Source organism: Eschrichtius robustus, chromosome 2 (genome assembly GCF_028021215.1).
Source record: "Eschrichtius robustus isolate mEscRob2 chromosome 2, mEscRob2.pri, whole genome shotgun sequence".
NCBI lineage: Eukaryota > Metazoa > Chordata > Mammalia > Artiodactyla > Eschrichtiidae > Eschrichtius > Eschrichtius robustus.
The window spans coordinates 163,187,274-163,215,082 of record NC_090825.1 but is presented as its reverse complement, the minus strand read 5'-3'; the positions used below and the strand labels follow the sequence as shown (position 1 = coordinate 163,215,082).

The window sequence follows — 27,809 nt, the reverse complement described above, 5'->3', positions numbered from 1 at the left end:
ATGGCCTCGGGGGGGCCCGGGGAGCGGCTGTGCGAGGAGGCCAGGTGCCCAGTGTGCCTGGATTTCCTGCAGAAACCGGTCAGTGTGGACTGCGGCCACAGCTTCTGCTTCAGATGCATCTCCGAGTTCTGCGAGAAGTCCGACAGTGCACAGAGCGGCCTCTATGCCTGTCCGCAGTGCCGGGGTCCCTTCAGGCTGGAGAGCTTCCGCCCCAACAGGCAGCTGGCCAGCCTGGTGGACAGCGTGCGGCAGCTGGGGCTCGGCGCGGGGCCCTCGGGGGCGCGCCTGTGCGTGAGGCACGGCGAGGAGCTGAGTCGCTTCTGTGAGGAAGACCAGGAGGCTCTGTGCTGGGTCTGTGACACCACCCCAGAGCACAGGAGCCACCGCACAACACCGCTGCAGGAGGCCGCCAGGTGCTACCAGGTAAGAGGTGTTACCGTGGCACGTGGAGGGCCGCGATTCCTGGGTCTGGAAATGCGGATCTGTAACAGAGGAGCCGACCGAGTCAGAGGTGTGAAAAGTGCCTTGCTAGGGACAGAGCCAAATGATACCACCTGATCTGAATGACCTGTGCCCTCCGCACCAACCACCCTCCTGGCTCACATTCACCTTGAGGTCTCCATGCCTTTGCTCCGTGCACACCCCACCTTTTGGGACCCCTGTTCAGGAGCTCACACATACCATTATTTTAGGTTGCCCTCCTCTCCCATGAAATTCTCTCTGGACATTTAATTTCATGCTGGTCTTAATTTCCCTGATGTTGATAATCTGGGTTCCACAGCTAGAGCTCTGGTGTAGAGGGCTGTGTTGTCCAATGGGCTCTTAGTTACAGGTGCACATAGTCATTGTAAACACTTCCTAATAACTATCATTTGTATAATGTCTTGCTTTTGCATAGTGTTTATCTCTATGTTAATTAATATTGTCACCAAAACAACCTTCATTTAAAAAAAAAATTTATTTTATATTGGAGTATGGTTGATTCACAATGTTGTGTTAGTTTCAGGTGTACAGCAAAGTGATTCAGTTATATATATACATATATCCATTCTTTTTCAGATTCTTTTCCAATATAGGTTATCACAGAATATTGAGTAGAGTTCCCTGTGCTATGCAGTAGGTCCTTGTTGATTATCTATTTTATATGCAGTAGTGTGTATATGTTAATCCCAAACTCCTAATTTATCCCTCCCCCCAACTTTTCCACTTTGGTAACCATAAATTTGTTTTTGAAGTCAGTGAGCCTATTGCTGTTTTATAAATACGTTCATTTGTATCATTTTTTTAGATTCCACATATAAGTGATGTCATATGATATTTGTCTTTCTCTGTCTGACTTACTTCACTTAGTATGATAATCTCTGGGTCCATCCATGTTGCTGTAAAAGGCATTGTTTCATTCTTTTTTTATGGCTGACTGATATCCCATTGTATATATGTACCACGTCTTCTTTATCCATTCATCTGTCAATGGACATTTAGGTTGTTTCCATGTCTTGGCTATTGTAAAAGTGCTGCAGTGAACATTGGGGTGCATAAAGCAACCTTCATGTTTGAACATTTGCTAAGAATAGTGTCTGGATGGGCACAGGGCTCCGATCACCTTTAAAGCCTGCCAATGCATGTTACTCTGAAGTAGAAATCCAGTAGCTAAGCACACAGGCCCTTCTCTAGTCAACACATATTTGTGGACTTTTGATGTGAGCATCCTCAATGAAAAGGTGACTCATATTGGAGTACCTGGCCCACAAAAGTGACATCTGTGAAACCCTATGAATAAGATTCTCCCTGCTGGTGCTCATCAAAAGTTTTTGGACATATTCTGAACACATTTAAATTCTCAACATCGGGAACGGCTGCTAGCACAAAGGGGGTTAAAGTCATCTTTAATCTACCGACCTTTACCTGAAGTACTATCACAATGAAATAAAGTGCAAATATCAACTTTCTAAAATAATAATAATAATTAATTAAATTAATAAATTATTATTAATAATGTATAATTGATGTCTTGTATATTTATATTATGTATTATAATTTATAATAATACAATAATTAGTAATAATAATTATTATTTTAACTTTGATTGTTCTAAATCAAGGTTTGTGATTTTTTTCCCCTCAACTTCCCTCTGGACCTACCAAGAGATATCTTTCTTAGTGTTTCTTCTTGATTTTGGTTGTCTTCTGCAAAATTCAGTTGCTAGCTACTTTCTAGCTAGACTTTTGAAATATATTCCTGCCTTTTTTTCTTTTAATCCATAAGGTACTATATATTGCATGGATAATGTCATATTTCTAAGGAAGTTTTCTCTATTTCAGTAGCTCTTCAACTAAATACCAAATAAATATCTTCTAAACTCCTTAGCCTATCAATCAAGACATTCTAAGGCCCTAAGTTCTCTTACTATAGCTCTTGTCTAAACCAATCATTCGATCCAGCAAAACTAGCCTAATCACTATTGTCCCCAAACATGCCACAGGTTTTTACCTCCTTGCTTTTGCTTACAATTTCTTTTGTCCATAAGTGTGGAAGTATTCTATTCCTTCCAAACACTAAAAAAATTACTAGTTTCTTCATCTTTTTAAATGCCTCCATGGATTCTACTGCTATTTTATGTGCTCTACCTTAGAATATTATCTTTAAAAAAGAACAACATTGATGTGTAGGACTTGTTCAATGACTTTGGGAAGAATTTCGTTTTTTGTTGGCTAGTTTGTTTGTTTGTTTGTTTTCTGAGACTTATTGAATGACTTTGGGAAGAGTTTTAAAATGTGTGTATGTGTCTGTCTTTGTGTGTGCTCTCTGTAAATAAAATACATGTGTTTACCTCTAATAGGGGTCCTAGGGTTGAAAGAGATTTACTTTTCATTAAATTATTTTTCTACCCCTTGTAAGATTTATGACACTCTGTATTTCTTTTTCATTTAGTAAATATTAACTTACAAGTTTTCTTCTGCCAAATATAATAAATACACTTCTGATTATAAAGTAATAAATAACTGTAAGCAGTTGAAATATATAGATATAAGGAAGAGTGTCACTTTTCAACCAAGAATTAGGATATGAGATTTTGTTTATTGAATATATTTTCATTGGTCTCTGCCTAGTTTTTATATATTCATCATAAGCATTTTTATTTTTCAAACTTGGTGCAAAGTTGCATGAAGTATACTTATTTTAATTTTCTTTATACTTGTATTTCTTGTCATTAAATATTCTGCAACGCCTTATTTTAATTCCATCCTGTGAAAATAAAATTTTTCTCACTCCCGTATTTTTAACATTTTGGTTAATTACAGTTTTACTATTTAAAATACAATGAACACACTTTTAGATACATCTTTGATTACATCTGGCATCAACATTTAAAAACATATTTATGTTTAACAGTTATTAATGAGGTCGAACATTTTTATATGTTTTCTAGGGCCTGTTTTAGCTGATCTTTGTATTTCCCCCCACACCCAGTCAATATTAAGTACTGAATGAGGGTATCTGTAACGGCTGCAGCATATCTTCCCAAACAGGTAAAGCTCCAGATGGCCCAGGAACATGTGAGGAAAGAGATGGAGGAAGCCTTGACTCAGGAGGCCAATGTGGGGAAGAAAACTGTCATTTGGAAGGTGAGAGAATATTGGGGTTCAGGAGCCTAGCCTATTTGAAGGATCCAAATTTGGGTCACTAAATCATTCTTCCACCAGCACTCCAGCACTTTTGTTCCATCTACATAGGTACTCAAGAAAAAATCTCAGTTTCACCCTGGATCACCTCATCCCCTCAGATTATATTGTACAGTTGTGTTCTTTTTATCTTTGTTAATATTACCCCAATCCAAATTGTAAATAAACTTTACTGATCTTGATCTTACTCACTCACTTGATTTTACTCATCTTAACTCACTGCATCACCTAGAACAGAGTTTTGTACTGTCAGTACTAGTTTAAAAAATATATATTTGTTAGATGAATGAAATAGTAAATATTTCACATCACTTATATATATGAAATACAGGCTAATAGTCATCATCTTACATAGAGAAAGACAGTCTGAATTTTCAGTCTTTTTCAGTCATTCATAAATATTTTTTCTCTTTTTTATACCTCATCAGCTCTCTTATTTATTTATTTATTTATTTATTTATTTATTTATTTATTTATGGCTGTGTTGGGTCTTCGTTGCTGCGCGCAGGCTTTCCCTAGTTGTGGCCAGTAGGGGCTACTCTTTGTTGCGGTGCGCGGGCTTCTCGTTGCGGTGGCTTCTCTTGTTGCGGAGCATGGGCTCTAGGCATGCAGGCTTCAGTAGTTGTGGCACACAGGCTCAGTAGTTGTGGCTCGCAGGCTCTAGAGCACAGGCTCAGTAGTTGCGGCGCATGGGCTTAGTTGCTCCACGGCATGTGGGATCTTCCCGGACAAGGGCTCAAACCCATGTCTCCTGCATTGGCAGGTGGATTCTTAAACACTGCACCACCAGGGAAGCCCCTCATGAGCTCTTTTTTTCTCTTACCTATTTATACATACACACATACACACACAGAAACATACACAGAGTGATTCTGAACCTGGCGCAAGTGTTGCCTTCCAAGAGATATTTTGTAATATCTGTAGATGTTTTTTGTTGTCACAACTGGGAGAGGGTGGGTGCTCTACTAGCATCTCATGTGTAGAGGCCAGAAATGCTGCTAGACACCCTGTAATGCGCAGGACAGTCACCTCTCCCCCCAAAAAATCACAGCAAAGAATCACCTGGTCTAATGTCAATAGGGTCAATATTGAGAAGCTGTATATAGAAATTACATAGGTGTTTTTATTTATATAATATGTATTACAATATATATAGAATCTATTTTACAGAATATTTCTCTTCTCTGTCCTCCAAGGAACCCTTTTATTTTTATAATTCTTTCTTTCTTCTTTTCTCAAAAATTTTGTCTTGTACTCTGTTTTCTGACAATATTTTCATAAGGATTATTTTTGCCATATTTTTCTTCTGTGATAAGTCTTATCTTTTCCCATAGTTATGTATATTATATGTAAAGTTCCTTGATAGTGATGTTTATTGATAATTTTTATTCTTTTTATGCTAACAATCCAAGTCAATTGTTTTTAATCCTGACCTGACCACAAATTTACAAAATCAGAAATTCCATACCTGAGATATGGGTTCCTTCATTTTTTGAACCCTCCGCTGATTATTCTAAAGTAGAGATGATTCTAAGATCCCTGTCCTAGGCCAAATAAACTAGCATGATTTTTACCTTTGAGAATGTATCTATGTGAGCCAAAAGCAACAAGCATGGACTTAATAAAATAAACTCTAAATTCTGTGAAAACCCTTAGCCTTTCTGTATCTGTAGATATAATTGTAGTACTCAAAAGGATGATATGAGAGAACAGTGAATTGCAACTAAAACCCTTCTGGACCATGTCATCTCTCATGACCCAAACATAATTCCACTTTTTTTCAATGACTGAGTTATTAGCACCACTCCTCAATAGCACAGCCTCCAACATGGAGAATGGGGGAGAAATTCAATGAGTTGTACCTTTCAGAGCAGAATATGGAATTCACAGTTGGTTGACTTTAAAGAGGTCAGAATTATATGAATCTAGTTGTTTAGAAAGTGGCAGAAGGAGGCAGAAATGGGAAATTGGAGGAAAGAGTTGAGTCTTATGAAATTTGAGGAAAACCGTTATTAGAATTCTTTTAAAAGCCCTAGCTTGTGTTCTTAAATTGAACCAAAATGGTATAATGTTTAATAATGGACCAGAGAATTCAAAATATGGAGAGACTATGGGAGGGCAATTTGCCTCTTATTCTTAGTTTAAAGCTACTTTTCCACATACCAGTCTCCAGAGAATAAAATTTAGATATATTAATGCTGTATCGAAATGTGTTCCTTAGGTCTATTAAAAAATTATAGAGGTGAGATTTGGGTAGAAATCAAGATGAATTCCCTGAACCTTTGCAATAAGTGGCCTGAGAATAACTTATTTCTTTCTTGGCTCTGCAGAGAATGTTAGCCTTGTAGTTTCATGATTACCACGTTATTGAGGAATATTTTCTAATCTCTAAACCTTTTCTTATTCACATTTACAAATCCAGGTCTCTCTAATCTCTCTTCATAATTCAGTTATTTCCACACAGTTCTCATTCCAGTGACTGATAGTAAATTTTAACTTCTATTGAGCAACTACTCTATGTTAGTCACTGTGCTCAACAGTTTGATATTTAATTCTAATTCCCAGACCCTTCTTTTCCCCCATTTTACATATGGTACTGAAACTTGAATATGAAAGTGCCTTGTCCTCAAGTCCATGGAAATGGGAACCCAAATCCAACAGTATTTCTCAAACTCTAAGTTTGAAAACTCTAGCAGGCCACTTCTCATGAGTAGTCTCTGGCTTCTGCATGTTGTTAAAATGCAGTGGGTCCGTTCATAGAGTTATGAAGATGAGATCACGCCAGACATTGCCTTCTCCAGCTTCGTGGAAGCCAAATGCTCTGCCCCAACTGCTGATCATTTGATGCACTGTGTCACTCCAGGAGAAAGTGGAAATGCAGAGGCAACGCTTCAGGTTGGAGTTTGAAAAGTATCGTGGCTTACTAGCCCTGGAGGAGCAACTGCAGCTTAGAAGACTGGAGGAGGAGGAGCGAGCCACCCTGCAGAGACTGCGGGAGAGCAAGAACCGGCTGGTTCATCAGAGCAGGGCCTTGAAGGATCTGGCAGAGGAGCTGGAGGAGAGGTGCCAGCGCCCAGCCCTGGGTCTGCTGGAGGTGGGGCTGGGTGCCTGGGAGGGGAGGGAGGGGCAGACCTGAGAACAAGGGGACAGATAGCAGCTTTCAGAGACAAACACCTTAAGCATTTATGATCTTTAGGAAAAGGGCACCCTAGAATTTACTTGGAAAGCATCTTAATTCTTAATCCTAGCATCAGAATCTGAAGGGACCCTAGAGAATCATATAAAATAGTTCATACTAAAGACAAAACTTAAATATTTTTAAAACTAAAATCAATTTAATGATTTACACATGATTAAACAGAAAAAGGACAATCTATAACGTCAAAATCGGTCAATGATGATATTGCTGTATTTCAGTGATGGCCAATCCAAAAAAGTCTTGTTAACCCATTTAAATGTCAAAAGCCAAAAGTATGAGTAATATTTTAAATTGTCCACCTTGAAATTTGCATGTTAATTTTTAAGACAAATGCTAATGTTCTAGCCCATATTGCATGACTGTTCCAGGTGTGGTAGGGAGAGATTACCTGGGCTCCATGCAGCTTGCCCACAATATATTTGAGATTATAGAGCAAAGAGACAAATAACAGGGAAAAGGAAATATTTCCTTTTAATCCTCCTTGAAGGCATTAAATCCCAAGTGAATTGAGAAAGTCGTCGTTGTTGCTGGGTGCATGCTATCATGATAGAACTCATTGCAATAGAAATTTTCTGGGCGTGCTTCATTGTATCTCATCCCCAATGCCTCATTTAGGGATTTCTGAACTAAGCAATTCCTATCCTCATACAAGTACTGTGATAAATAGCAGTGGTTACAGAGTGGGGGGTCATTAAATGAATGCATTTACAAAACATTTTTATTTAATTTGTCCCATTTTGTCTTCAATATATCTATATATCAGTAAAACTTGTGTTGTTGTTATTAGTATTGTTATTATCTTTATTATTATTGCTATGCCCACTTCCTAGTGAGCAAACTGTCAGAAAGGAATAAATTTTCTAAATTTCAGACAGTAAATAAACACAAGAACTCTGGCATTTTCAATAATATTCATTATCTCATCTTACCATATCTCAAAACACAATGTATATAAAGTTATCATTTATTAGCACTGAAGAAATGTTAAAATGTCTTATAATATAAATCTTAGGGAGAATATATTCTCAAATAATTTAGTTTCATTTTTATACCCACTTTTCCCTTTCTTTCTCAGTACCAGTAAGCTATATTTCACCCGCAATGGCCAAAAACAAGGCCTGTCATTCCGATGAAAAGTAAAGCTAATCATTTCCCTGTTTTTATGCCCTGTCAAAATTAATCTGACAGGTGGCTATTTTTTAGAGGGAGAGGGGAAATGCAATGCAGGTGATTTATTTAATAATCTACTTTGAGATAAAATGTTGCTAGATATTAATGACTTCTATTTTTATCCACTTAGGTAATTTAGACATGGTATGTTGGTTCAAGGAATGAGGAATTTAGGGTTTTCTTAAAAGGACATTGAGAGCAACATTTATGTCTAACCTTTCACTGTTACTCAAATAAATTCTGCAGATACTTAGAATCTGTTTTTACCCTAATTGCATTCACAGAATGTAACTCTTTACTAAAATATCCAAATGTCAGAATTATCAATTCGGAAATAGTTGTTAAACCAATAGATATTATAAACCAATAGATATTATAGGAATTAACCTAAACTTTGTGTGGTCTGATTTTATTTTAATAGAGGCAAACTGATTATATTATTTTAAATTCATGAGAAAACTCAACAACAGCCTGTTTTTAGCTTTTATTAAGAGAGAGTCATGTCGCTTATAGTTTTACCTTAATAATTAATGATTTCCAGTAATTCCTAAAAAGATATTCATGGTGTGTCCCCAGTCTGTCAAAAGCAGTTCAGAGGTCTAACTCACACCTACTTGTGTTTCTGTTTCACTTTCAGGGTGCGGGAGGAGCCTTGAGCCGGTACGTTTACTTTCTGAATCAAAGAATGGGTTGGGAGAGGCTGGGGAGGTTGGTGGATAACCCTACTGAGAACTGTGGGTTCTGCGCTCTTCTCAGAAGTAAGAGTGTTACACGGCTGGATCCGGAGACCATCCCCATGGAGCTGAAGACAATGTGTCGCATCCCTGGGATGAGGGAAATGTTGAGAAAGTTCCAAGGTAGGCTGCATTTTAGAGCTTGAGGAACTATGACACCTGGAATTTGGCTCCTATTGCAATTTGTTACTGTAGCAGTCAGGCTATAGTAACAAAGAGAACCCAAAATTTAGTGGCTAAAATCAGAAAGGTTTATTTCGAGATCATGTTTTAGGTTGATTACTAGATTGTGGAGGCTTTAATTTCACGTAATCTCACTCTGGGAACCCGTGCAGACAGAGCCCCACCGCCTTCCTGTTGCTGGTAGCCATGGAAAAGGGCAAGGTTATGATGAATCAGGCACTACTCCGAAGTGGCACACATGGCTTTCCTGAAGATTTTATTGATAGAAGTGAGTCACACGTTCATGCCAAACTATAAGGGAGGAAGGGAGATAGCACCGTGCGCAGAATAAAAAAAAAAAAAAAAAGCATGTTGGGATACTTCTGAATAGTATGAAAGAATATCAGAGTCACTGACACCCATATAAGCTACATTTGGTTAGAATGGTGGGCTTGAAAGTGATATTAGCTGTGATATAAGTAACATTAGTTCTAATCAATCTCCATTTCCTTGTTTATAAAATGCTAAAAAATTGTATTGTTTGGAGGACAAAGTGAAACATATTTGAAAACAAAAAATCATCAATATATGAAAGCATTGCAGTGTATCAAATAATATAAGGTTTGGATTATTTTATTATCTGGCAATTTGATGAATTTCTTAAATTAGATAGTTAATAAAGCCAAAAATATTCAGTCAATTATATTTAAGTACTCTCTGTAGGCTCTGTGGTGTTATAATTAGTTTGTTTGGTCCTATTATGTTGTTTTTTAAAACAGTAACGGTTCAATACTTTTAATTTCTTTTTTATATTCAATTTATACCAAGTAATGAAAACAGACAGTGGCTAAATAGTGGCTTTATTACTTACAGGGAAACCACTTTGTCCCATGATGAGAAAACCCATCTCACCAGTCCTGTTCAATGATTTAATCAATGTTCTGATGGGCAAAGTAATATGTACTAACTGCATGAAATGTTGCAAGTTACTACACTCTCATAATCAGTGTCTCCATATTCCCAATTATTTTTACTGAATTAACGAATCAATTCCACAAATATTGTGTATTTTATGACAGCTACTCTTCTAAACATTAGAATATAAAATTGAACAATAACATCAACTTACAAATCTACAGCTTCATGTTGCATATATTTGCTTAAATTATGCAAAATACACAGAATGTTAGAAGATGATACAGAATATTGGAAAAAAGAATAAATTAAGGGTGGCCAGAAGTTCTGGGGTTAGAGCATCTAATTTGGAATTTGATCATCAAGGAAGACGTCACTCAGTAGGGGATAACTCAGCAAATATCTGATCTGGAGGAAAGCATTCCAGGCATCAGAAATGAGTGTCAAGGCCTGAGATGGAAGTATGGAAGATGCATTCCAGGAGCTATGAGGAGTTCTGTGCGGCTGTGGTGGAGTGAGTGAGGGGAGAGCTGGAGAGGCCAAAAAAAGTCCAAGTAGCACAGGACCCAACAGGCAGGCCACTGTGAGCAATCCTTTACCTCCAAGTGAAATAGAACATCAGTTAAAAGTTGTAAATGGAGGAATAGGATGATTAGATTAATGTTTTGTGGCGATCACTCTGTGTGCTTTATTGAGAATAAATTACAGAGAGGCAAGTCTTGATGTGGGAAAGCCAGTTAGGATCCTTTGTAATAATTCAATCAGAGACGATTGTCCATTGGACAAGGGTAGTAGTACTGGAGGTGCAGAGAAATGGACAGAATCTTGGTATTTTGAAGGCAAAGCTGGCAAGATCTGCTGTTGGATTAGATATGAGGTGTCAGAGAAGGAGAAAAGTTGTGAATGATTCCAAGGTTTAAATCTCCAGAATTGGGTAATGAAATTGCTGTTTACATTGACAGGTAAAGCTGCAGGCGAGGCAGAAAAAGGGAAATGGGTTTTAGACACATCAATGTTGTGATGAATGTTAAATATCCAAATGTTGCTGTCAGGTACGCAGATGAATTTACAAATATGGAGTTCCAGGAGAAAAGTCTAGGCTAGATATATATATTTGGAGTTAGTAAGCGTATGAATGGAATTTAATTAATGCAATGTGCCTGCCAGCCCCAGAACACATCAGAAGTGATCTGAGAAAGAGGCAAGAGGTCCCAATCCTGAGACCATTGGCTTCTCGAATAGCAGTGATGGAGGAGAAGAGGGGAAAACAGCAAAGGAGAGCAAGAAGGGGAGGCCAGTGGAGAGGGAGGGAAAGCGTGATGACTGGTGTCTTTGGGAAAGGGAAGTGACGTTTCCCAGGACAAAAGGATTCTCAACAGTGTTGAGTGCTACAGAAAAGTCATTTAAGGTGAACTTTAAGGACTGATCGTTTATCAATGCATGGAGCACTGGGAAGAAGGAGTAGTTTGCTTAAGATATTATTCTATCTTGGTGAGCAACTGAGTTTAAGAAAGAAGAGGTAGGGAGAGGAACGGGAGATAGATGTATCAATAACTATTTCACAGATTTATTTTCTTATAAATGGAGCAAATAAGTGTGCTGGAGTGGGAATGATGCATGATGACATGACATCTGTTAAACAGGCCTAACACAATTCCACGGAGACCCACTTTTCAATCCCCATTATTTATGACAGGAAAATCATACAATTTGGGAAAATCACATAATCTCTTGTTGGACTCTGAGTCTCCTCATCTACAATATGAGGATGATAGTGGCACCCTTGAGGGTGGTTCCATGGGATAGTATAGATGATGTACTACTTATGTGACCCATTCAGGTTTGAGTATCAACGAAAGATAGCTAGAAGTGGTTTAGAGACAAATAAGAATAACAGTCAGCATATTAGTATGTGTTATTAGTATATTAAAAATTAAAATATGATTAATGAAATTTACTAGTTTTGAATGTTTACCAAAAAAAAAAAAGACACTGAATATTTTACATCCTCCCTTCTTCACTGAGGTCATTTCATTTGTAGATTTATTTATTAATTATATGTACACATAAAATTTCATATCAATCTCACTGGGACTTCACAGTATCAGTAGTAGTTTTCTATTGCTGCATAGCAAATTACCACAAACTTAGCTACCCAAAACCACATCCATTTATTGGCTCACAGTTCTTCAGATCAGATAACCACATGGGATCAGCTGGCATCTCTGCTTAAGGTTTCATAGGATCAGAGATCAAGGTGTTGACCAGGCTGGGCTTCTCTAAAGGGTCCAGGGAAGAGTCCACTTGCAAGCTTATTCAGTGTGTTGACATAAAGCAGTTCCTTGCAGTTGTGGGACTGAGATTTCCATCTCCTTGCTGGAGGAGATGGAAATCTATCGGTTGGAGGTCGCTCCGCCTTCTCCTCAGCTGTGGCCCACTCCGTCTTCAAAGGCAGCAATGAGACATCAAATCCAAATGTCTCTGATTTTCACTTCTGGTGGCAGCCTGATAGCCAAAGAAACCTCTCTGATTTTAAAAGGTGATTTTATTAGACCCACTCAGATAATCTCCCTCTTGTCACATAATATAACAGAATCATGAGAGTACCACCAGGGTCTGAAGGTCATGAGGCTCATCTTAGAATTCTTCCTACCCTAGTAACATAGCTTTGAAAGTGGTGGATTTTATACCAATGAATTTTTCCTATAGGCTTTGAGGAGAAAAAAAATCCCAAGGGAGTTGTAAATTTTATTTTAAATGCAGATTTTCCAAAGAGCACCAAAGATCTTCCAAAGTCCTCTGGATAGAGATAAAAGGAATCTAAATGGTTATGCACATGGTTTGTCTTATCATCAATGGTTATGTTTTAATTGGGGCAGTAATGAGTCCTGGATTATGCAGACATAGCAGTGGAATACACTCAAAAGCAATAAAGCGTATACTCATCGACCTGCAAGGTGAAACACATATTTTGTTATCTCCAGGAGTGATTAGAGGGAGAATGAGGAATGGCGTGACAGTTCTCAATATCATGGCTTCCTAAGTTTTCACCAGTCTTTTCTGTTCTTTTACATGTTCCACAAAATTCTTTCTGCAGTTGACATAAAACTGGATCCCGCCACAGCACATCCTAGCCTCCTCTTGACTGCTGACCTGCGCAGTGTGCAGGATGGAGAACTATGGAGGGATGTCCCCAGCAACCCTGAGCGATTTGACACATGGCCTTGTATCCTGGGTTTGCAGAACTTCTCATCAGGGAGGCATTACTGGGAAGTCGTGGTGGGAGAAAGAGCAGAATGGGGGTTAGGTGTCTGTCAAGACACAGTGTCAAGAAAGGGAGAAACCACACCATCTCCTGAGAACGGGGTCTGGGCCATGTGGCTACTGAAAGGGAGTGAATACATGGTCCTTGCCTCTCCATCAGTTCCTCTCCTCCACCTGGAATGGCCTCGCTGCATTGGGATTTTCTTGGACTATGAAGCAGGTGAAATCTCCTTTTACAACATCACAAATGGGTCTTATATTTACACGTTCAATCACCTTTTCTCTGGTTTTCTTCGACCTTATTTTTTCATTTGTGACACGACTCCTCTTATCTTACCACCTGTGACAGAAGTGGAGTTAGAAAATTGGGCATCCAGGGGTCATTTTCACCCTGCTTCTAACATTACAGACGATCCTGCCTAAAATTCTGTTGCTAAGATACACCCCAAGCCTAGCAAAGTTTCCTGGAGTAGAATGGAGGGTATACATATGTGAAGGCTCAACAGATGTCCCCATTTAGGTCAGCACTTCATTCCTTGTCACTGTGGACATTTTCCCATGGGGCAAAAGAGAAAATATAAAATATTTGTGTTTGGACAAGGATTGTATAGAATAGTAATTTTAGAATTGGAGCAGTCTTACCACTCTTTTTCCCAAATGGCTCCACATACTTTCTTGATGTGTTTTCTTCAAATGAATGGACCTCGTATTAAAGATATCTATACATTTATTTTAATGTCTCATTCCTTTTAAAACCTCTTCATTCCAATCTTCCATATATTGAAAATTAGAAATGGCAATTCTTAAATTGGTTCAGAACAGTCCAATATTGTTCTAGCATCAGCTCCGTAATTCTTTTTCCTCCTCCTTATTTGCCTTCTCTTATTCTCTCCTCTTTCTCTGTCTATCTGCCTCTGCATCTTTCTGTCTCTGTCTCTCTCACTTTTGCTCTTTATTGCTTCTTCTTTTCTTGCTTTATACCTCTTATTGCTTAACCTTCCATTTCCTTCTAGATTAATATATTCAGAACCATCTCTTTACATATTCATGATTCCTATGACTATTCAATTACTCCTTAAATCCTCTTCACTTAGGGGTCAATTTTTGAGAATGATGAAATTCATTCCTCTGATTCTAATATCACTGAGCCCCATGCCTTATCCCTTACAACTTTTTCCTTTATCTTTGGATACATTTTTTTTTAATTGAAGCATAGTTGATTTACAATATTGTGTTAGTTTCAGATGTACAGCATCAATACATTTTTTAGAGTAGAAATTTCTCAGAATTCTGATTCAACTAGTTCTTTGACCTAGTCATTTACTAGTTGTAAGACTTCAAACAAGCAACCTCTCTCTCTCAGTCTCAGCTACTTAGTATGATTCCTGTACATGGAACAATGATATTGACCTCCCAATGTTTTGGGAAATAAGTAAGGTTGTGATTTATATGACTGGTTTAAATTCAACTTTACTACTTAAATACAATGTAAAAATGACCAGAATGATGAAATGATAATAATATTTGACTTATTTTTAAAGTATATTCTGTACATTTCCAACAAAATTCTTAAAAATTATTGAAAGCTAACTCTGCTACCATCTTTCTCTATATCTGTGTCTAATAAATAATTGCTAACCAAATGCTAAAATGCTTAAATACTAAATAATTATTAATTAATAGAAAATTTAGATAACCTTATCCTGATAAGAATCCACCAAGACTTTAATCCTCTACTCTAACTCTACCTTGACTTTTCTTTTTTTTTTAAATTAATTAATTAATTAATTAATTTTTGGCTGTGTTGGGACTTCGTCTCTGTGCGAGGGCTTTCTCCAGTTGTGGCGAGCGGGGGCCACTCTTCATCGCCGTGCGCAGGCCTCTCACTGTTGCGGCCTCTCCCGTTGCGGAGCACAGGCTCCAGACGCGCAGACTCAGTACTTGTGGCTCACGGGCTTAGTTGCTCCGTGGCATGTGGAATCTTCGCAGACCAGGGCTTGAACCCGTGTCCCCTGCATTGGCAGGCAGATTCTTAACCACTGTGCCATCAGGGAAGCCCTCTACCTTGACTTTTAAGGAGCTTTTCTCATCTAGAGAGATTTCTTTGACTAAAATCTTTCACATACTTTGCAATAACATTACTAATATAGTTTTCTTTCTATATTTTTTAATATATTTCTTTTCAGACTTTTTACATTTGGAGGAACATTATGGAGTATAATAATTTTAGAAATAGCAAAATTTTATCAAACTGTATTTCCAGATGACTCTACATATTTTATTGAAGGGGCCTTGTATTCAACAAAGATTTCTGTATATTCATATTTGATACATGTATATTTGATCATGAACAAACAATTCCCCTCTTTGTCTCTTTTGGAAACAGAGGTAATAATAATGTACCCTTACATCCCTCTTGTTGATATTTTATATACCATGAATTCTCTAGGCCTTTTCTATTCATGATCTAAGTAGAAACTGGCTTATGCAGTGGGTCTCAGTTCATGCTTCCCCATCATCAGGGCTTAAATGAGGCATGACAACTTACTGTAACACCTGAGTATTCATATCACTATAGGGCCAGCAATTATGACAGGAGTCATGACAGAGAACATACACTCAGAGCAGTAGAGCCCCTTCCCCATAGGGATCAAGAGGGTCACTGGTCTAAGATCATGTCACCCCTGGGGGCTCCACCCATTCACCAGGACAAGGAAGCCTCATGGCTTCAGGCCTGCTGCCCTCTTCAAGGGGTGAAAAGGGAATCCCAAGAATGCCTCCTCCCTACCAAGAAAGCTAACATCCTAGTCTCCACTGTCACCCTTTAATCCTATTATCTCAATGTGCATCTTATCATGATGTATGTTAGTTACTAAACCAACTTAAATCTTTCTTCATCCCTTGCATTCCAAGTTTCACAAAGCTTTGTGCATCTCCTATTATAATCCCTACTCCTTCCCTTCCCAATTCCATACACACACACACACATTCACTCATACACAATACACAGAATCTCTTCCAGTGGATAAAGACTCCCATTTTTTCAGTTACTCAGGCCAACAATCTGGCTAACTCCTTTCTTGATTTTACTTTCTCATATCTAGTCCATCAGTAAGCCCTGCTGGCTCTGCCTTCAGCATGTGTCTAGAGTTCAGCCAGAGCTAACCTAACCACTCTGCTGCTATAACCATCATCTTAACATCCATTCTCTCCCTCTGGGTTATTACATTCGTTTCCTAACAGTAATCCTGGCTTTACCTCAGCCACTTCTGTGTCCTTTCTCAATGCGCAGCCAGGCTGATCCTTTTAGCACCCAAGATTGTAGTACCATTGCAGTTACCTTCCATTCAACTTACAGTTATAACCAAAATCTTTGCAACAAACCCTCAGACCCTAGAAGATCTGAGCACAAGTTCCTACTCTGATTCTGACTCCCTCCCCTTACTTCCCCTTTTATTCTTCTCCATCTATTCTGGCCTCCTGGCTGGGTTTACACCACCAGGCACTTCCTACTATTGGGCCTTTCTCCCAGCTGTGCCTTCTACCTGCAATTTCCTTTTCCCAGACGCCTCTTTAATTCATTCCCTTTCTTTCTTTAAGCCTGCTCAAATCCAGCTTCTCACTGAGAACCATACGACCTGACCTACCCCAGAACCCACCCAGAGCTTACCCTCCCACTCCCCTTCACTGGGCCCAATGGAGGCTCTTTTCGTCAATATAGTACTTATCAGCTTCTGCTATATTTTATTGTTATCCTATTTATTGGGTTTATTTTTATTTATTTATTTATTTTTGCTTTTGCCTTTTCTGGATAGAATGTAAGCATCCCGAGGGGAGAGATCATTGTCTATTGATAATGATATATCTGACATATCTCAAACACCTCAAGTACTGGTGTGTATGTGGTTATCACTCAATGCATATTTGTTGAATAAATAAATGATTAACTTTTGGTGGACAGAATTAAATTCTGGGTCTGAAAATATTTTGTGAAATGTAATATAGTGGTATTATTATTATTATTAATTTATAACTAGACAACTACTGACATAAAGCTTAATGTCAAGTTCTAAATGAGTAAAATCAATGCTTAAGTGTAGAGGAAATTTGAATAGAAGGCTAAATTTGAATAGAGGAAATTTGAATAGAGGTAATGATTCTCGTGGCGCGATGAATTGCTGTGCCCAGGCATGGTTCCACTGAGCCTCCTGTAGCTTTGATTCCCTATGACAATACGACACCTTTGACTCATGCATTGCCTTGTATGCGCTCCATATGCAAATTCTCATGCTCACTAAGAATGTGGGGAACGTTATATAAAACTCTATGGAATAAAAAATTTATAGAAATTAACTCTTTCATGCTTTATGAACCCCTCTTCATCTTAACTGCAAGGTAGAGCTACCTCCTCTCCCTACAGGATGTCTTTGGTCTGCTCTCCCCACCATCGCTCCCCTTCTTCCAGGCATCCCTCTGTTACAGCTGGACTTTTTTCTAGCACAAATCATTATAAAGAATGACTAAAATCATAAAGAATGATTAAAAAGTCATTCTCAAACATTAGTTTTTCCGAAGCTGTAACTCTCCAGAGCTATGTTTATAGTTTACCAAAAGACTGGCTGATTTATTCAAATAACTAATTTGATCATTTTCCCCACCACCCAATCATGTGACTGATTTGTCAAGTGAATTAACTAACTAAACTAGTTATCCTAGCATGATGGAAAGGCCCTGAAGGAAGGGGACTAGGAGGAAGGTGATATGTGGGGCTGGCTGGGAACAGGAAGTAAAATAGCTTCATCAGCAGGCAGAAGGAACTGAGCTAATTTACAGTGGTGATTTGACACTTATTGTCCCAAAGGGCAGAGAAATTGGGAACACTGGGATTTATTAAATCTGTCTGCTCTCCGAGAACCGACCCCTCCATGCATGTTTTCTGTGTGCTTCTGGGGTCTTCTGTGGATTTACTCTTTTATGATAACAGAGAAGGATGGAGGTGGTCAGCATATAAACACATGTATGTATATATGTCTGCATAAAAAACATATTCTACAAATCTACAAGTTCTAAACATTTACCTATATGGTAAATTTTTACTGCTTTACTCCTTGACTCTGTAACTGTGTGTATTCCAAAGAACCCAGTAATTATTTTGATAAATCTCTTAGCCAGTTGATTCAAGCTAGCCTGTTTTTCTCTGATATTGCATGGCTGATTGCAGGGACTCAATTTGTATTCATTTATCTATTACTATTAGTTTTCTGTTTCAGCCTTGGCATGCCTCTGTCAGAGCATTAAAAACACAGTCATATATACACAGTCTAATAAATTAGGAGTTCATGATACTTGCTCAATTTCCCCCTAGTTAGGTTTTGAAACTAAAGTATAAATCCTAACTAACTAACTAAATAAAGCAAAATTTTTCTCCCTGTCAGGTTCTTAAATTAGTAATAAACTTTCAATTGATCAATGCACCTAAACAATTTTTCAGCTATCTAGGACAATGGGTTCTTTCTTTTTCATACATAAAATTCTTTTTTTTTTTTTTTAAAGTAGTCCCAGCCTTCTTGCAACTTTAATTTTATTTATTTATTTTATTTTATTTATGGCTGCATTGGGTCTTCGTTTCTGTGCGAGGGCTTTCTCCAGTTGCGGCAAGCGGGGGCCACTCCTCATCGCGGTGCGCGGGCCTCTCACCATCGCGGCCTCTCTTGCCGCGGAGCACAGGCTTCAGACGCGCAGGCTCAGTAATTGTGGCTCACGGGCCTAGTTGCTCCGTGGCATGTGGGATCTTCCCAGACCAGGGCTCGAACCCGTGTCCCCTGCATTGGCAGGCAGATTCTCAACCACTGCGCCACCAGGGAAGCCCCATACATAAAATTCTTAATAAAACAATGTCTGAATACTTTTGCCCCATTTTCAGTAGGTCTGAGGGGAAAAAAAGTGATTCTTTCCAAGTGGGATGGGACTGATTATACCTCAGTTGTTTTTTAGTTACATAATAATTCTTGGGAACAGAGGAAGGAAGCAAATGATCCATCAGTATTTATGTTTATAGAACAAAAATGGATTGAGTCCCTGATTTTACATACATGAAGTAATAAATTCTTTCCATATCAAGGGACAAATTTTCATGGGTCTCATTTTCTGTCTGGACCCTATGGGAGATTATAGAGTTTGCTGTGATGTATACCTACAGCACACCTCAGTGTATGTACTAATGACCCCTGTGGGTTTAGAAGTTTCACCAGAGCTTGGGGCTGTTGAGAAACCCAGACCACCATCAGGGTCCCTCTCAGTCTTTCCTCAGGAGAGCTGCATTTTACTGTCATTGCCATATGCTCCTCTGCACAAATATCATGGTCCCTTTCATTTATAGAGGAATGGGCCAAGACCAGGAGAAGTGCCTTCATTTCCTCCTGCATCTGGAATTGCACCTGGCTGGACCACCTGTGTGCACACAGGAGGGAAGAAGAGATCACACAATCCTGCAGAAATCCTCCCATTAGATCCACACATTTTGACTTCTGATTTTTAATGATACCTGGTGGCATACAAGTAAAAATGGTGAGTAGATTTCTGGATTTAGGAGTTGTGATATTGTGACTTGTAAGAAATATATGTTTGGTCATTCAGATGACCAAACATATATTTCTCACATATGTTGGTCTTCATCCACAGTTCCTGGCTCACAGCTCCCAAACCCTTGGAATTTCCTAAGTGTTGAGAGTGATAAAGATGTCTTTTGTTATATTAACAAGGTGAGTTTGGAAAGCACCTAAGGATGGGGACTGTTGCCAATGGACAGCCATGTGATTAGAGGGTTGGAATTTTCAGTCTCACCTCTAGACCTCTGGGGAGGGGAGAGGGGATAGAGGTTGAATCAATAGCCAATAGACAATGATGTAATCAATCAATCATACCTATGAATGAAGCCTCCATAAAACCCCAAAAGGACAGGGTTGGGAGAGCTTCCGGGTCGGTGAACACATAGAGATACAGGGAGAATGCCCTTCCAACATGCCTTGCCCTATGCACCTCTTTCACCTGGCTGTTCCTGAGTTATATCCTTTTAAAATATACTGGTGGTCTAGTAAGTAAAATGTTTTTCCGTGTTCTATGAGTCACTCTAACAAATTAATCCAACCTGAGGAGGGGGGTCATGGGAACTTCTGATTTATAGCCAGCTGCTCAGAAGCACAGGTAACAACCTGGACTTGTGGCTGGAATCTGAAGTCCAAGGAGGGGATTGATGGAACCTCCAGCCTGTAGCCAGTTGGTCAGAAGCACAGGTAACAGCTTGGGCTTGCAACTGGCTTCTGAAGTGGTTAGGGGGTTGAGGAAATCTTATAGGACTGAACACTTAACCTGTGGAATCTGATACTTTCTCTGGGTAGTTAGTGTCAGAATTGAGTTGTACTCTTAGACACACTGCTGCTGTCCATGGTTTGTTGCTGTGGGGACCCTCCCCATCCACCATGTTGGAAACTGGGTCTCAGAACCTCCAAAAAAGGAGCTCTACTCATAAGTCTGCACTTCTTTGTTGCTTTGTTAAGTTAAAAAAAAATAGGAAATGCATCAAAGAAACAGAAAAATAGAAAATGAGAAACATCCTACTTGCTCTTGGAAAGTGTATGGATTATGACTGATATACCAAGACACAAATCTATAGACAAATACATACATAAAACTCGTATTTTTAATCACAAGAAAGCAATAAAGTTACCAATGCAAAATAATTTCTTTGATTTGTTGTTTGAGTGTGGGCATTTCTGAGGTGGAATGGTGCATTTGGGGACCACAGTGCTCACACTCTGACCAGCATCTACAGGGAAAATAAAGTTTACCTTTTGATACACTGTTAGCACACACTTTCCGAAATACACAAATTAAATGTTTTACAGATCAGTAGTCTTCATGCAGGTGATCTGCTCTGCTGTCTCCAACCCATGCAAAATCATATCTGAAAAACTGTGAGTTGTCAGTCATTGGATTCATTTCCTGACCTTTCCATGAGTCATTGCCCACGTGTGTGGGGAGAGCTCAGATCTCTCCAGTTTAGCACTTGTTACCACCTTTCAGTTTTTCTAACTTTGAGCAATGAAGAGGAAGTGTTTCCCCAAGGTTGAGAAGACTTGTACTACCACATTAAGCAATTAATTGTTCATTCTTTTTTAAAAAAGATTTATTTATTATTTATTTAATTTATTTATTTTTGGCTGTGTCGGGTCTTTGTTGCAGCACGCGGGATCTTCGTTGAGGCATGCAGGATCTTTCGCTGGGGTGCGCGGGCTCTTCATCGTGGTGCGTGGGCTTCTCTTTAGTTGCAGCGCGCAGGCTTCTCTCTAGTTGTGGCACGCAGCCTCCAGGGCGCCTGGGCTCTGCAGTTGTGCCGCACAGGCTCCAGAGCGCATGGGCTCTGTAGTTTGCGGCATGCGGGCTCTAGTTGAGGTGCACGAGCTCAGTAGTTGTGGTGTGCAGGCCTAGCTGCCCTGTGGCATGTGGGATCCCAGTTCCCCGACCAGGGATCGAACCCACATCCCCTGCATTGTAAGGCAGATTCTTTACCACTGGACCACCAGGGAAGTTCCCTAATTGTTCATTCTTTGAGCTTCCAAGCTGTGCCCATGTATATAAGATGAAAGAGTGGTTATTGCCCGATCTCTCCCCTCACCAAGAGAGTGATGACAGATCCACATGACATACAGTAAAATTCATTGTGTGCAAGAACAAGTGCACAATTAAATTAAATATGAAGATATTCACAGGGGCTATAGAAGGTACTTATGAAGTGTAAACTGCAGGTGGAGAAGTGGAAAGGGTTAATACTGGAACAGTATGCTGAGAAGGACCTCAAACAGAGAAAAGAAAACTGATTATATTCCTTCCAAAGTTTTAATTTAAGGGGAGAAACTATTTGTCCCTTCCCAGAGCCATTTAGATAGTGAAGGTACCCTGTATCCCATCTGAGAGACGGGTTTCTTCCATGGACAGAGGTGTGTGCTAGAAGCATGGCTTGAGGACACTCCGTCCCAGATCCCCAGTGGTTAAGACAAGTGCTCCAGTCTTCTTCCAAGAGGAGAAAAGGGGCAACACCTTGGTTAAAACCTGGCAAGCTGTGAGTTATTAGCAAGAACGTTTTCTTTCAATTGTCTCAAACCTTCCCGTGAAGAAGCCCTTCTCACCTCCACATCAAAGTCGTGAAAACGATTCAGGAGATTGGAACTCCAGTTCTTTTGAAAACCAAACTCATGCCCTTCCACTGCATTTGGCTCATTTTCAGCTCCACATTCTCAATTTTCTCGTCTTTCACGGGATTTACAGTTTTAAGACTGTGAAATTGTGCAGCAGTTTGTTTTAAAACACTGGTGTTACTATGGAGATTGAAAATTCCTCTCAGTCTTTTTTCCTTCCTAACTTCCTGTCTTTCTTCCTACTTTTCTCCCTTTCAGTTTGATAATTACCAAAAATAAAATAAAATAAAAAAATAAGGGGGATGAGGCAATGATTTCTGTAAAGAAGGAATAACAAAATTAAAAAGATATATTAAGAGATTTTTTAAAAAGACAGAAAATCATTCATAGGGAAATTTCCTAAATATTATCTCATATGCATACATGTATATGTATTCTTTTCTAATTTCTTAATGACTCATGATTATTGATTGCTATTTTATAAACGAAGTATAGGTACACATTAAAGTCTCCCTTAAACTCCATCTCATGCTCTAGAAGTGAGTCTTTTTGACAGTTCAGTGTATATACTTCTAGATATTGTTTCTATTTTAATATAAGTATTCATAGAGAGAGAGATTCTGTGACCAAAAACATGGGTTATCATGTTTTTATCACACTACATAAAATCTCACTGTATATTATATTTTGCCTCCTCCTCGTTTGAAATTAATAAGACTTTGGGAAAAATTTCCAAGTGAAGCCACATAACATATACTATTTTCATTTAGTAATTGTTTGTTTCCAGCTCATAAGGTTTATTTATTAAATCGTTTATAAAATCATTTCAATAACTTTGAACATATACATTGTTTCTGAGTATTATCCATTTCAATCAATGCTATAATGAAGATTATGGAGGATTTATATTACATGTGCAATAATAAATGCAGGAAAGAGTTCAATATGAAGAATTAATGGGTCAAAAAAACCATGTAATTTAAACATGTAATTTTATGGAGGATAGATGTTTCTTTTGTTAAAATAGCATGAAGAATGTCAAAATATATGCTATTTGCAATTAATTTTCTTTTCTAAGAGCCTGTGAAAGATACTATACCAATTTAAATTCCTATCAAGAATTAATGAGCTCATTTCCCCACACGTTTCCCAGCTCTGTATATATCATACCTTTAAATACTTACATATCTAAAAAAGCAAATATCTTTATATTTACATTTTAATTTTATATACTCAATCATAAGTGAGAACAATTCTGATGTTTTTAAGTCACATTGTTGTAAATAATTGTTTTTCTGTGAACTGCTCTTCAAGCATTGCCTTCTTTTATTTTGTTACATCTTTTCTTTCCATTTTTGAAAAAAATATTAAACAAGGTAGCCTTTCAATTTTCATGTTGAATTTCTCTAGTACTGACATTATTCTTTCGACTTTGTTCGTCATCTTTCTATAGTATAGATTTGAAAAACAATATGGAATCAAGTTTATTTATATTTTGCAACATAGCTTTCAAAAATTGCAACTTGCCTAGTGAGATCTACCTAAATCCAAGATGATCAGGAAAAAAAAAGAGAGAGAGAGAAAGAGAGAGAGAGATGTATTGAACAATGATCATGTTTTCTTATAGTGGCTGTATTTTTTAACGTTTTTAAGTATTTGATTTGTAATTAGTTTTGGTGAATGGAGTAGTTTAGGGATCCACACTCCCCAACCCCAAATGCCTTGTCAATGGTCATGTTTTAATTATTAAATTTTTAGTGTATGTTTGGATATATGTTAAGGATAATTTCTTCTCATTAGACTTTTTTTTTTTTCCTTCAGAATTTTCCTGCCTAGTCTCATGGGCTTATTTTCCCATTCCATTTGTAAGTCATATAAGTTTTATGTAACATACATATAAACTTTTATATTTACCAACTTTCTTTCATATTAATAAAATATTAAAACATATCTGTAAAGTAGTTTGAGTATTATCATTTTAGATAAGAAAACTATGTAAAGGTAAGTGAGCTTTCTAAGATCTTGTGATTGTATCTTGTTGGCTACGGGATTGTGACAGGGGAGATTGGGACTGTAGCCCAAGATGTTTTCAATCTACTCCTCTGTATCTGCCTGTAAGACTTGTGGTTTGTGTCCTCAAACATAATTTGCTTTGGATGTGATATGTTCTTGGAATTGCAATTTAATAGAGGTTTCTGAACATATATGTGAATTATTGCATTCAGGTTGTATTATCCATTATAAAATTTTATGATTTTTTCCCCTCAAGCAGTATATAGTATTTTGGAAGGAAAAAATTTTTTTTCTTTTGTACCAGACCTGTCTGAGAGAGAGATACACACATGCAGACAGACAGACAGACGGAGACAGAGAGACAGAGACAGAGGTAGAGAGAGGGTGGGGGGAGAGATTAACTTTATGTGCACATTGCTTTAGTAATATTTTATCGTCCCATACATTACTTATCTACTCAGATACTTTAAAATTACCTCAAGAATAATGATCAAATGAGTGAAGTGTGTCTTTGAGATAAAGAGTAGATAAGTATTCTGCATATAAATACTATGGAATGGTTATTCGTGGAGTCCATTTGGGGCCTTTAAGGTTTTAGCAGGAGCTTAAGAACTTGTGTCTTGAGAAGAATCAGTAGTTGGGTTGTGATTTATCTTTCCTGTCATTGGAATTAGAGACAGTATCAGCAGTGAAGGATAAAGACTCTAAGCCCCATTTCCTGGGTTTCAAAATTAGTTCTACTCCTAGAATACGATGATTTACTTAACATACATCTGCCTCATTGTCCTTTTCTGTAAGTCAGGGATAATAAGAGTGCCAACTTCAAATCATTCTTTTTAGAGTTGGTGAGTAAATAAATGTAAAAAGCATAGAAGATTGCCTGGCTTATAGTAAGTGCTCCCTTTTACTGGCAAAGCTCATTTTTACCCTCTCCATTGCATTCAAATATATATATATATATATATATATATATATATATATATATATATATATATATATATATATATAGAGCATTCAAATATATATATATTTATGTATATGTATATATACATATACAAATGTATAATATACTTATACATGTTTTGCTCCATATTGTGCTGGAATATCCGTTCAGTAAGGTTGGACTTCCACAAAGCCTCACTCATCCATAGGTATCTTCCCAAGTCAGCATTCTCCAAATTTTTCCCAACTGTGAATGAGAGTGGCTGAGGTGTTTTCTGACTCCACTGGTTCTACAGCCTGTACTGAGTTCTGTCTGCCTATTATTGGATGCACAGGTGGGCAAGACTCCTCCTGGGTTCCTTGGCATATGGTGCTGGATTCCATAATTCTCACAGGAGCATGTTCCTTTGCAGATAGATGTCGAATTACTTGTTTATTAGGGGGAACAAAAAGGATGAATGTGTTACACTGCCCTAAAGCTGTTGTCACTCCTCATACACTTTAGAATTAGTTTGTTGATATCTACAAAATTACTTGGTGGGATTTTGATCGAAATTTAACTGAATCTAGAAAATAAGTTGAAAGAAACTAATATCCAGACGATATTGAGTATTCCTACCCACGAACGTGGAATAACTCCATTTATTTAGTTCTTCATTGATTTAATCATTAGAGTTTTGTAGGCTTCCTTATTACAGATCCTGTTCATATTTTGTTAGATGTATACATATGTATATCATTTTGGGTACTTATGTAAATGGTTCTGTGTTTTAAATTTTTACTTGCTGACTGCTGGTATATAAAAAGCAATCCACATTTTATATCAATCTTCTATCCTGTAACCATGCTAAAAACCTTTCTTCATCCCAAAAGGGTTTTTTTGTCAATCCTTTCAGATTTTCTACAGAGACAATCATGCCATCTGTAGCAAATGTATTTTTATTTATTCCTTCCCCGATACGTTTTATTTTCTTATCTTGTCTTATTGCATTAAGCAGAAATTATCTTGTCTTATTGCATTAAGCAGAAATTCCAGTATAATGTTGAAAAGAAGTTGTGAGAGGGGACGTCATTTTTCTAATACCTGATCTTACTGGGAAAGCTTCAAGTTTCTCACCATAAAGTATGATTTTAGCTGTAGGTTTTTGTGCGTATTCTGTAAGTCAAGGTATTCCTAGTTACTGAGAGTTTTTATCATGAATGGGTGTTAGATTTTGTCAAATATTTTTCCCACATCTATTGATATGATCATGTGATTTTCTTTTTTAGCCTGTTGGTATGATGGATTACATTAACTATGTTTTAAAAGTTGAACTTGCCTTACATAAATTGGGAAAATCTCACTTGGAAATGGTGTATAATTCTTTTTCTACATTGTTGGATTTAATTTGCTAATATTTTCTTGAGGATTTTTGCATCTATATTCATGAGATATGAAGTTTTCTTTTCTTGCAGCATCTTTGGTTTTGGTATTAGGGTAATGCTGGCTTCATAGAATGAGGTAGGAAGTATCATCACTTTTTATTTATTTTATTTTATTTATTTATGGCTGCATTGGGTCTTCATTTCTGCGTGTGGACTTTCTCTAGTTGTGGTGAGCAGGGGCTACTCTTCATCGCAGTGAGTGTGCTTCTCATTGTGGTGGCTTCTTTTGTTGTGGAGCACAGACCCTAGGCATGCGGGCTTCAGTAGCTGTGGCACGTGAGCTCAGTAGTTGTAGCTCAAGGGCTCTAGAGCACAGGCTCAGTAGTTGTGGCACATGGACTTAGTTGCTCCATGACACGTGGGATTTTCCCGGACCACGGATCGAACCCATGTCCCCTGCATTGGCAGGAGGATTTCTAACCACTGCACCACCAGGGAAGTCCCCGGAAGTATCATCTCTGCTTCTACCTTCTAAAAGAGATTGTAGAGAACCTGTCTAACTTATTCCTTAAATGTTTGGGAGACTTCAACAGCGGACCTGTCTAGGTCTGCTGCTTTGCAGTTCGAAAGGTTATTTATTATTGATTCAATTTCTGTAAAAAAGATAAGTCTATTCAGACTGTTGATTTCTTTTTTTTATGAGTTTTGACAAATTGTGACTTTTAGTGAATTGGCCCGTTTCATCTAAGTTATTAAATTTGTGGACATAGAGTTGTTCATAGTATTCTTTTATTCTTCTTTTAAAGTACATAGGCTCTATAGCAGTGCCCTATGCTCTTTCATTTCTGATATTAATAATGTCTGTATCACTATGTTTTCTTAGTTAGCCTAAGTAGAGGCTTATCAGTTTTATTGATTTTTTCCAAAGAACCAGCTTTTGGTTACATTGACCTTTCCTACTGATTTTCTATTTTCAATTTTATTGACTTCTGCTCTGATTCTAATTATTTATTTTCTTCTGCTTACTTTGGATTTAATATGCAGTTTTTCTTTAGCTTATGTGTGTTTTACACTGCAGAATGTGGTCTATCTTGCTTCATGTTCCATATGAGCTTGTAAAAAACGTGTATTCTGCTGTTGTTGTATGAAGTAATCAGTAGATATCCAT

At 37.9% G+C, this 27,809-nt stretch overlaps 1 protein-coding gene across 1 annotated transcript; it reads left to right on the top strand.

The window, feature by feature from the left end:
* On the top strand, positions 1-13,648 carry TRIM58 (tripartite motif containing 58). The gene is made up of 6 exons (XM_068534692.1): positions 1-423; positions 3,531-3,626; positions 6,547-6,777; positions 8,690-8,712; positions 8,809-8,909; positions 12,961-13,648. Exons 1-6 carry the CDS (start codon positions 1-3, stop codon positions 13,548-13,550), a joined length of 1,464 nt encoding a protein of 487 aa, XP_068390793.1. The 3' UTR covers positions 13,551-13,648.
* Positions 13,649-27,809: the final 14,161 nt, after the last annotated feature.

Excerpts from the sequence above, each read along its gene's own strand:
- TRIM58 (XM_068534692.1), top strand. The coding sequence starts at position 1 with ATGGCCTCGGGGGGGCCCGGGGAGCGGCTGTGCGAGGAGGCCAGGTGC. Across the intron at positions 6,778-8,689 it reads CAGCCCTGGGTCTGCTGGAG|GGTGCGGGAGGAGCCTTGAG; the intron begins GTGGGGCTGGGT and ends TTTCACTTTCAG. Across the intron at positions 8,713-8,808 it reads GCGGGAGGAGCCTTGAGCCG|AAGTAAGAGTGTTACACGGC; the intron begins GTACGTTTACTT and ends CGCTCTTCTCAG.